Genomic DNA, 10,988 nt, shown 5'->3' on the forward strand with positions numbered 1-10,988 from the left:
CCTCGGGGCGGAACGGGGTTTCCTTGTGCGGGCTGGGGGTTTGGCCCTGCCCTCTGCCTGCCTGGGGCTTCAGTGAGCCTGTTCCAGTTCTGGTAGCCAAAAGCTCCTTCAAGGGAAAGTGGAAGCGGTGTTCGGGGGTGCTGCCGCCCGCTGCGGTGCTGTCGGTCTGCGGCCATTTTTCTTCTATCACCCCTGGAAAAAAAAAACCAACAACAACAAGAAGTCTGCGCGGCAGGCTGATCCCTGTCAGCAGAACTGAGGAGCCTTTCCCTCCCCAGGGGACCTTACTTCGGGTCTCTAGCCACCAGTTTTCATTAAAAAAAAAAAACAAAACTCGTAGAAACATTATTGTCCTTGAGGTTTCTGTCCGTGCCCAGGTGTTTGAAATTGATGGATGCGAAGAGGCAGATGGCACAATGGCACGTGCCGTGCTTCCTTTGGAAGCCAAGCTAAACGCTGACAGGTAGGAACGGGCAGAAACTAGGCAGCATTAAAACTTGCAAGCTTTTTCTGCACTTGAGGAAGTTACTTGGTTAAGCTAATGACTATGGAAAACAGTCTTTTTGATACTAGGGTTGCGAAACTACCATTTGGCAGCAAGATGTAACCCACGGGTTAGTAAGTCCATGACTCCAGTAAAAACCAGGATTAAGACCCAGAGGAAAAGATTTGCCATTTAACTTTTTGTCTTGGAGAATATTCCCACGGCAGGCATAGATAGTGGTGGAATTTAATCTTTACAGAAAGTGTAAATTGAACCTGTTTCCGAGCTCACTGAGGCCTGAGCTTTTTGGACCCACTCAAATGTGACTAGCAAAACAATACTAAATAACGTATGTATGGTGCTGGGGGAAAAAGTAAGATTTTAGAATTATACTAACAGACTACACAATGCAAATAACCAGGCACGGGGCCTGATCATTACGTGTTACTTAGAGTAAAACTGCATCATTCGTTTACTTTTCTATCAGAAATAATAATAATTGATTTTTATTACAGATGATCTTCAATGCTGATGAGGCGCACAACATAGTTAAGGAGGTAGGTTTTAGCTAAGAGCTGTATTTCAAAGGAAATCTTTACCTTACCTTGCGCTATAGTGAAAGCGGCTACTTTCATTGACCATCCCAGGTAAATTCAAACTTATATGAAACTATTATTTATGTCAAATAAAGACAGAGTTTCATTTGGAGCTGCTTTAAGCTTCATCTGATTGCTGTCTTTAACTATCTAGAGAGGAGAAGGTAGGTAAGAGAGAGCCAGAATTCACATTACAGTGGAAAGACGAGGGGCAGCAGTCACAAGTTGCAAGGGAAATTCACTCCGATTTTATTTTTTCCCCCCTTTATCCAGCTAGAGAGTAGTTAATCACTAGAGAGGTCGCAGGGAGAGCTTGTGGAGTCTCCATCCTTAGAGATTTTTAAAACTTGACTGGACAAGGCTCTGAGCAACGTGATCAAACTCGGAAGTTAGCCTTGGCTTGAGCAGGAGGTTGTGCTACAGGAGCTCGTTATTCTAGCAATGCTTTTGAAAAACAGTTTTTACACAAAAAGAGCAGGCTGAAAGTGAGTAGCCTGACGGTCTAAATTAAATACCTAGTAACAGGAAAGTGATTAACGAAGAGCCTGTGGCATAGAGATGCTGTCAGGTTTTGCAGGAAAATACCATTTTGAGAAAGGAATTCCTGGAGGGGCTGTGCAGGTCCTTTCCCAACTGCCCTGCCTGGAAGGGAAAGGGCTGGACTTTCGGAGCTGCTCCAGTACGCAACAGCAAGCTCTTAGATGTCAGGTAAATGACAGTTCAACCCTTTATATAACTGCCCCTGCCTTGAAAGGCCAAATACGGTATGACAGAGTCTCTTTACTTTCACACCAGGCGCTGGGAGTAAAGCCAAGTGTTTCTGCCTCTGATTGAAAGCTTAACCAGAGCCGAGGAGTTCTAGCACGGGGTACATTTCTGGAAGGACCAAAATCCCCGAGGGGTCTTCTTGTCCCTCTTCTGTCTTCTATTCTGTTTTGTGAATGTTTGTTTCCATTGAGTCCTTTGTCCAGCTTTATACACTGATCAGAACTAATTGGGCTTTTTAAGATCTGGGGCACAAGTCTCTTACGCAGCCTGTTAGTGGGTGGTTAGTGCACGGGATTCATCTTACTGAATCAGAGGAGAACATAGTTTTATTTTACTTACCTTTTCCAGGTATGCATTTCTTAACCGAATTTCTCAATTTTAAGAAGTATCCATCGGCACATAATTCCGGATTTCTTAGGAGTAGAGAATGTAGTTTTAAGATCTACAAGGGTCCTATCTTGTGCTGCAAGATAGGACGCTTGAGTATCTCTCACTCTCATATCTTCCTCATCTTTAAGCTGGGGTATGCATTTCACTATTGTCGCTCTAGCTCTGAAGATTTTGTTATGTTGCTCACGGGCTCTGAAAGGTTGGCCAGCCCAAGCTGACATTATTGATTTGAGTAGTACTGTTTCCATTACAGTAGCTTCTGAAAGCCAAGCTGGAGTAGGCAGTCATTAGGAACAGTGGGATGTGTTAGTATCTTCACTGGTAAATAGATCCATTCACTTAACTTGGTACTTAGAGCATATGGCTAAGGTCTTTCCTAAAAGAAATGTTCAGTCAGAGCCTCATTTTTCTCCATGTAATAATGTGGTAAATATGTACTAAAAATAAGTTTCTGAGAAGGCTCATTTTACTTCCCATTCAGCAACTGATACCTGATGAGCTCAAGTGATTTAAAGTAATCCAATTGCCAGATAAAATTCCTCAGATTACGCAAGACATGTTAAACCTCTACATTTTGCAGTATGTTTACTGTAACTATTTTTTTTTCTCTATTTTAGTGCATAGAAAGTGTTTTAGGCAAGGCAGATTATAATCACAACAAAGTCAACCAGTGGACCGCTGCTATAGTAGAACAGTCGCTGACACATCTGGTAAAACTCGGAAAAACATACAAGTACATCGGTAAGTATAAGCAGTCATACTTCTACCACATACAATCACAGTAAATAATCGCTGAAAGGTTCGTTTGAATGCAGTGCTATATTCAATAGAAAGTTTTAAACTGTAAACAAAGCAAAGCAGATACCTGAACTCTTCCGTTACATAGATTTTTAGTAATACCTGTGGTAAAACCATGGCAGTTTCACCTGGGCTAAGCACGCTAGCAACACTTAGCACAGAAGATGACACGTTACACAGTCTTTCTTGACTGTTAAGCAACCCCAAAACAATTATATCAACTTTTTGGCATCAGTTCAGGAAAGAATTGCATATCTTAAATAAAATTTTCAGTAGGATTAAGCTTCCTATAAATACAGACCTTTGAAAGACTTTAGTCCTGTATGCTAAGTCGTGTCCCATTATATTTATATGCGTATCTGTGGAAGGGAAATGGAAATAAGTAGTTTAACCCACTTCAGTCCTTTTGTGGAGTGTTGATGTAATAGCAAGTGTTTGCACTCTGTTCTGCTTCGAAAGCCTTGGATTCAGATTGTCGCTGGTTTTATGACCATTGCAGGTCAGTCTAGAAATGCTGCATGTTACTAGAGTGTGGTTGCAGAGAGCAGTCAGGCAGTACTTTTGGGAAACAGCTGTGATCAAGTGCGACTTCTGCTGTACCTGTGAGGACAGCACCTGCAATCCCGTTCTGAGGTGCGCATGACACAAGCCGTATCTAAGTAGTTTAAAACTTGAAAACCATAATCCTATTAGCAAGCATTTTGTTAAAGCCGTTGTCTTTATGCGAGTAAAAATAATCGTAAAATGACTACCAAGTTCTTGAGGAAAATACTGGGGGTGAGGGGGTTGTCAAAAAAGGTTTTGACTTAGCTGAATGCCACCTGCCAGCCATTTGAAAACATAACGCAGGCTTGAGTTCAGAAGTACTGAATGATTCACCTCTTCTGCTTTAATTATTAATTCCTCGATTTTATGACTGTATCTTGCAGTAACCTGTGCTGTGATGCAGAGGAGTGGAGCTGGTCTTCACACTGCAAGCTCGTGCTTCTGGGATACCACAACTGATGGTAAGTTTCCTCAGTCAAATTAAAAACTTGTAGTAAAGGGCAATGTTACTTATTGTTCAGCTGTAATAGTTAGGTTGAACATTCTCAAGAGGGATTGTAGAAGCAGTAGCTTCCAGGATTAGACGCTCGCTTACAATCCCAGCAGAAATATTTTGTTAGCAGTCAGTGCCTGCATTAAGAGCGATTGCTTTGTAAACTATGAGAAGCAGGAGTAGAAATGCCTTCATTCTGAAACAAGAGTCAAAACATTTAATCCTCGTCAGTAACTATAGATCAGTTGAAGAGGCAGCAAAATGTTGCTCACAGTAAATGGAAGTGGCTAGTCCTAAACATACCTGCCTGTCTGCTGTATGGGGACAGCGCTACTTTGGAAGAGAACAGAACTTGGTAAAAAATAAAAATAGTTTGACTAACAGTACGTGTTTCAGTTGCTTAACTATCAGCCAGGCTTTGGATGCGTTTTATTGCTTCTAAATTAGTTCTAAATGCATTTTCTCCCAGGTTCAGAGTATCGTGGGGAAACAAGATTAAAATAATCTTATGTCTGTCACAGACTCAGAAAGGTCTTTTTAGAAGAGGGCACCAAAATTTAACTTTAAAATAGAGATGGCATTAGAAAGTCAACCAAGGTTAAAAAAAAAAAAAACAAACCGTGAAGTGAAGTAAACAAGTACGGTTTAATCTTCATGTTTCCTTGGCTTGTAAGGCATTGATACAACAGAAGAGGAAAAATTACAGTGAGTAAATACACTAGAATGTATTTGATGCAGTCTTTTTTTCTGATTTCTTGTCTGATTATCTTGCCAATTTCAGTATGAGATTTTCAAGGATTTCTGCAAGTCCAGCTTTTAAAAAGAGATACTGAAATTGTGCTTTCCTGGAAATTCTTAAGCATACAAGGCTCATGTTAGGCAGTAAACAATGTACAAGTTAATGAAAATGTTTTGAGGAGTGTAGTCTATTTTTAGCCAAGATGACATAACAGTACTTACGTTAAACCACAGCTGAATTATTCATACTAATTTGACATAATTTACACTGCAATAAAGTGAATGTAGTAAAGACACTGGAATTCTATTTTTATTTTGTAATAATCTCTTCTAGCAAGCTGCACAGTGAGATGGGAAAACCGAACAATGAACTGCATTGTCAATGTGTTTGCTGTTGCTATTATCCTGTAGCTGGCTGGAAGATAAATATAAGCAACACCAAAGCCTTTAAAAAAGAAAAAAAAATCATCCAAACCCATGGCTAAATATTTCAAACCATTATTCGTTTTTGTATGAGGAGCATACAGAAGTTCTCTACAGAGAGCATATAGTCTAAGCCAGTTCTCATAGATTAATTATCTGAAAGCTAGCAAAAAATTTAAAATATATATATATATCTATCTAAAGAGAAAGTTTTAGTAACTTAAATATTCAGAAGTATGTTAATGAGAAGATGCCACAAAGATCAATACAATTTATATCAAAGCTAATATCAAAGATACTTTATTCAAGAGGAACAAAACACATCCAATCAAAGGAAAGGTCAAAGGGCAAGCAAGACCTCTCAGGGTTATGGTGCATTTGGGAACAAATCATGAATGCAATTCAGAGTGGATATACTGTAAACACTACTGGTGCTTCATGTTTGATTAAACAAAGCTAACTGTCACACTGAATGCTGGTGCTTGTGAAATTGCACGAGCATCACATTTCGGTCAAGCATGAACATTTACATTGAAATTAAATCCGGTTAAGCTTTTCCCCGGAGGCAGAGGATGACTTCGCTGGGACAAAGGTGAAATATACCTGGTCCTAGCAGAATTCTAATTTATCTTCCGAATGAGGAACACAGTATTTGTTAGCGATTCAGGGAAACTTGCTGGGGATCAGACGTCAGCCCTTAATTCATAGTTTACAAATCTGAAAACATTCTGAAGGTACTTAAATTTGATTTTATTCCATGACTGAGGAATTTGTAACAAGCACTTTATTGATTCCTCATGCAGCAGCCAGGAGCTAGGGCAGCAAGTCTGGACCCACGTTACTCCCAAGTAGGATTAAAGTGTTCGGAGAGAAGGCACACACATTTCTAGAGGCTCTTGTTAGCTTTGAAAGCATTTATCTTAAAGCAACATATCTGTTCTTTATGGGAGTGTTTCCTACGTTCTCTAAGTCTAGAATTGGATCTTAGTCCCATGAAATGATACAGTTAAGTTTTAAGCACTAAGAATTCCCTTCCTGTAAAGATTTATGCAAGTTCTTAATCTGCTCATCTGATGAGTCTTAACTTGAAATACTCCACGTGGAAGAAAAGTATTTGCACACATGCAAGTATTTGCTGGATTGGGGCCTACATTTTTGTTGATTAATGCACAAATTATATGACGAAGAGATGTGTCAATACCAAAAATGCCTAAATGATTGTTGCCACTAAGTGGCAGCTACATTAAGTTGTTTTCTCAGATGCTGCTTAAGGATAGAATTTTTTCTTTATTACTGCATGTCTTTGGAAGAGACTGGTAACTACCTAGCAGCCACCGTAAGGCTGTCTTGGATTTTAACAAATGAATACTAAAGCACTACTACACAGTTTTGTTTGGGTTTTTTTTCAGATAACTATTAGGGCATGTAGCAAGTGTCCTGTACAACGAACAAGCTAAAAACCATTTCATTGCTTAAGTTGTGTATACATATAGCTAGTATGAGACTACAGGAGGAACACGTCTACGTGTAATTCAAAATACCGTTCAAAATCTCTTGCTTTGCAGACAGACAGAGTTCCGCTTTTACCTAAGTGCAAGTAAAATTAATACTGTAATGTTGCATTTGCCTAACAGGCAGGTGTAGTGTGAAGATGTATGTGTATGTTGTACTGACCTTCAAATGTGTAATAATTTAACATTATTTGGGTTAGGACAGCAATTTCTGAACTAGGTGCCAGCATCCAAGAGTTGAGTTGTGGAACTGACAAAAATGCAGTAGTTTCACTGACGTTTGGGATTGCGCAAAGTGAAAAAATAAGTGGGGTAGCAACTGGAAAAAGGATTGGTATGATTGATAGAGCATAAGAGGTGGGTGATTAAAAATAGTGGTGGCTGTTATCCCCCTTTAATGGGCATTCAGGTGCCATGGTCAGAAGAAATGTTCCAAATAGCCATTTGTAATCTCATTTGGTATTTTTGTTTTACTTGAAAACAAGATGCACTGAGTAGACTGTCAGTTTAATGAAGCTTGGTGGAGGTTCTGCTGCAGAAGAGACCCAGAAAACACTGCTTAATTATAAGACTGCTTCATCTTTCTTTCTAGCAAAAAAAAATAAATAAAGTTTTGCCTTAGTTGTATTTTTGCCTCATGTGTTCTTGATCAATATAAATAGGAACTGAGAACAATATTTCTCTTACTTTGCTTCATTTGTATACAATAGTGAGAACTTGGGCAATTTATTACAGTTGTGCATGTATTTTAGAGACGAGACCTCGTCAAAGGCTAGTTCCCAGACTTGGCCTAATTTCTCACACCTCTTGTCAGACCTTTTCCTCTGACTGCTTGTCTTGATGATGCAAATTAAAGTTTTTGTTGCTTCAGAAAGATTATTATGAAACACTGGGAAAAATATTTTCCTTCCGCATCATATCCCGGTGAATTTAACTTCTTTCCCATCTTTCCATTCCCCATCCTCTGTGGGTACAAACAGCTGCTTGTATTCAATAGAACTCCCAAAACAAATGCTGAACACCACCTCTTGCTTTTCCAAGTAGTCTTCTTTCCAAGGATAAAACTACGGATTGCGGAATATGAGAATGCACAACATTTCAAGAGTGTTTTCTATCAATATAATGTTGTCTTAGTTGTTACAATCAGGGGCTGAGTTACTGTTAACAATGGGGGTCGTCTTAATGGGACAGAAGATTTTGCATTAAGGCATAGCCTATATGTATACGGAGCTGTATGTTCCTACATACGATTTCATGACAAAAGACGCCTGTTATTCCTCCCATACAGAGAGGTCTATAAGAATTTTGTTATCTAAATGGAAAAGTGTGAAAGGGAAAGTAAGGGAGCAGATGTACTACTTTCCTTTTCATTGCTTGCCAGATGTCTGTCAGTAACCGTCACCTTTCTGATGTTTTCCCATTATACTCGATGAAGGGAATCTGGGTATGTTCAATTTAGATTCATGCAATCTAAAGCACTTCACAGAAGCCGCTGAAATCCTGGCTTGCAGCTAGCCTATTTAGACATGAATGTCAGAGCACTGATATTTTAAATACACCATAAAAGAGAGAACATTAACTACTGGTAGCCTGTATGCATTAGTACCATAGCTGCCACATAGAGAATATAGGGTTTTGTTCTAATACAGGCAGCAGATCCTTCAAAGAAGAGTGCAGGAGATCCTGTAATGAACAATTCTTACCTGATTATTGGGATGCACCTTGCTGCCTGCTGTAGAATCTGACCAGGTTGTTTTGTTCCCACTTAATTCGGAGAGGGATTTTTTAGCACAGTCACAGTGTCACACAAGCACAGAGCCAGACCAAACCCCCCGTCAGAATATCCTGAGCCAGGAAGTTCTGCCTGCATGTCTGCAGGACATTCCCAGCTTGAAGCCAGCGCCAGTCTCTCGGGGACTATCTGAGCTCAGATTCTGTAAACGTGGCAACAAACCCAGTTGCAAAGTGGCTCCAAAGCTATGCAGTCACATTTACATTGTGTTGCACGTGAGCTGCTCTAGCCCGTTGGGTCTATGCCAGGTAAGGGGTCTGTGGACATTGGCTTGTAGGTGGAATGGTTTCTCTCTTCCCCCCACAACGGAAAGAAGGCTGCAGCCAAACACCATGCGCCCACCAAGGGAGGTTTTTCTACTCCGATGAGTCTAAATCACTATCGAGTACCTGGAGGTTTTAGCTCATATGTTCCAGCAAGCATCTGTTTTTAAACACAAGAAACATACTGTGACAGCAGGCTTATTTGTCACGTGGAAGTTTGCTAAAAAGGAGCAGAGTAGTGCTAGAGTGACGGCTACCAACACCCTTGTAACTCCCATCCCACCATCTGCCCTAAAATGACTTGAAAAGGAGAATCAGGGTTACCGAAACACACCTTACTGGTCATTATGGCTTGTGTCAGGTGCTTATGGTTACTCTCTCATGCAGAGAAGCTACCGGAGCCACATAGCACAAGTGCATGAAGGAAAAGAGACAGCAAGGCAAGTTTTGTAGTGGCACGACCATTTTAAATAGACGGTTTTACCATATCTGTAAGTTAATTACAGAGTTTGTAATTATGCTTATGTAGCTTCACAGTGTAGAGACCACACAGAGTTCAGAATCAAAGCCATTAAAATCCCCAATCCACAGGAGAAGGTGGTAAGGTGGACTGGCTGGATCGGCTGCAAGAAACTCAAAACGCCTTTCGAGTCAGCAGGTTCTCCTCCTCATATGCCTATATTGGATATAATTTCTGAACAGCACCTCCTAAATCAGAAACATCATCATATCTGCGAAACCCCCCATCATATCTGTAAACACCTTAGGAAGAAATTAAACATTCTCTGCTACCTGTTTTTGAAGAGTTTACCGACGTTTTTGAGGCAGCCTGTATTCAGTGCTTGTTCATGACCACCTGGGTAAAGTTAGAGGTTGGGGCGAGGGGGATGAATGAAATGAAGTCCTTGTTTGACAAAAACAAGGGTGATCCTTCTATATATACCCTGTCACACACATATATTTATTATACATATATTTATAGGTATGTTCATACCTTCTATTTATCCACTTCCCTCACAATTTTGAGTCAGATAATTTTGTTCATTTAGAATTTCATCTCTTATTGCTTATTTCCACTTCAGCAATGACTAGGTATCAAAACAAGGGCTCCAACAGCATCTGTACAAACAAATATCCTGGCCAGAGATAATACAATTTAGCGTTTAGATATTAGCCAGCAGAAGTGAGCGGGCTAGGTAACAGCAAGGTTACGACTGCCTTTATTGGTACTCACAGCACTCCGCTTGAGGCAGTCACTACTTTATTCAATCTCAGGCAACAACTTGTTTTCAGTGTGGGCTTCTACAACGGCTGTTGAAACTGATCTGGCCAAATCACACAAGAATCTATTGCAGGGTCTCGAGCGATGGCATTTGTTAGTTTGAAATGTCTTCAAAAATATGTAAGGACCTCACAGATCAGTGCTGTAATAGCTATATAGTGTGTTCATCCCCGAGTTGGACATTTTAGGAAATTAATCTTAGGCAAACTGTGACCACAGTGGTAGCTAGATGGTCTGCTAATTTTGTGAACAAATTATTGTTGCCTGTTTCATGGCAGTCATCATAGGTCCCCTGAACGATAACTGAAATGACTGTAGGGAACAACTTTGCAAAAGCTGGCTTTGGAAGGGAAGAAACTGAGTAGTTTTAAGGTTTAGATCTGGATCAGCTGAGGCTTAGGGGTCAGTGCTGAAATCTTCCAAGGTCAGCTCTTTGTACCATTGCTCTGACATCTTAAGCAAACTTACGCATTTGCCTCATTCCCCCCCCCCCCCCCCCAATTTTTAAACCCCCCCTCAAAATTTTGGCAAATTTTGGCTTTATTTGGGTAGGAGCTGGTAAACACATGCTTTCCAGTTTGGGCTTTATGAATTGCTCCACACGAAGCAAACACAAACCTCTCGGAACATGTCGTTCGGCTGCCACTAGGGGGGGTGGGGGGGTGGATATAGCAAGTGCTTGTGCTGCCTTTAACTTAGCTAATGCGGGCGATCCAGTCTTGGCAAGACGTGCCCGCCCTGGACCTTGGGTGCTTACTCTAAGCTGCCGTCCCACACCGATTTCCCAGTGCCGGCAGCTTCATGGCGGTAAATACTGAGCTGGCTGCGTTAGAGCTTGAGCACACGCTGGCCGCCTGCACCTCCGGATTTCAAGGCAGGCACAGCCATCCCAGCCGCTGGCATT

General features: G+C 40.8%; 1 protein-coding gene across 1 annotated transcript; it reads left to right on the plus strand.

Annotated features, from left to right (window-relative positions):
- The first annotated feature begins 369 nt into the window (after positions 1-369).
- Positions 370-7,374, plus strand: DYNLT3 (dynein light chain Tctex-type 3). The gene is made up of 5 exons (XM_009283042.2): positions 370-463; positions 1,000-1,041; positions 2,856-2,979; positions 3,966-4,043; positions 5,148-7,374. Exons 2-5 carry the CDS (start codon positions 1,000-1,002, stop codon positions 5,222-5,224), a joined length of 321 nt encoding a protein of 106 aa, XP_009281317.1. The 5' UTR covers positions 370-463; the 3' UTR covers positions 5,225-7,374.
- The last annotated feature ends 3,614 nt before the right edge of the window (positions 7,375-10,988 follow it).

Source organism: Aptenodytes forsteri, unplaced genomic scaffold (assembly GCF_000699145.1).
Source record: "Aptenodytes forsteri isolate BGI_AS27 unplaced genomic scaffold, ASM69914v1 Scaffold2, whole genome shotgun sequence".
In the NCBI taxonomy this organism is placed as follows: domain Eukaryota; kingdom Metazoa; phylum Chordata; class Aves; order Sphenisciformes; family Spheniscidae; genus Aptenodytes; species Aptenodytes forsteri.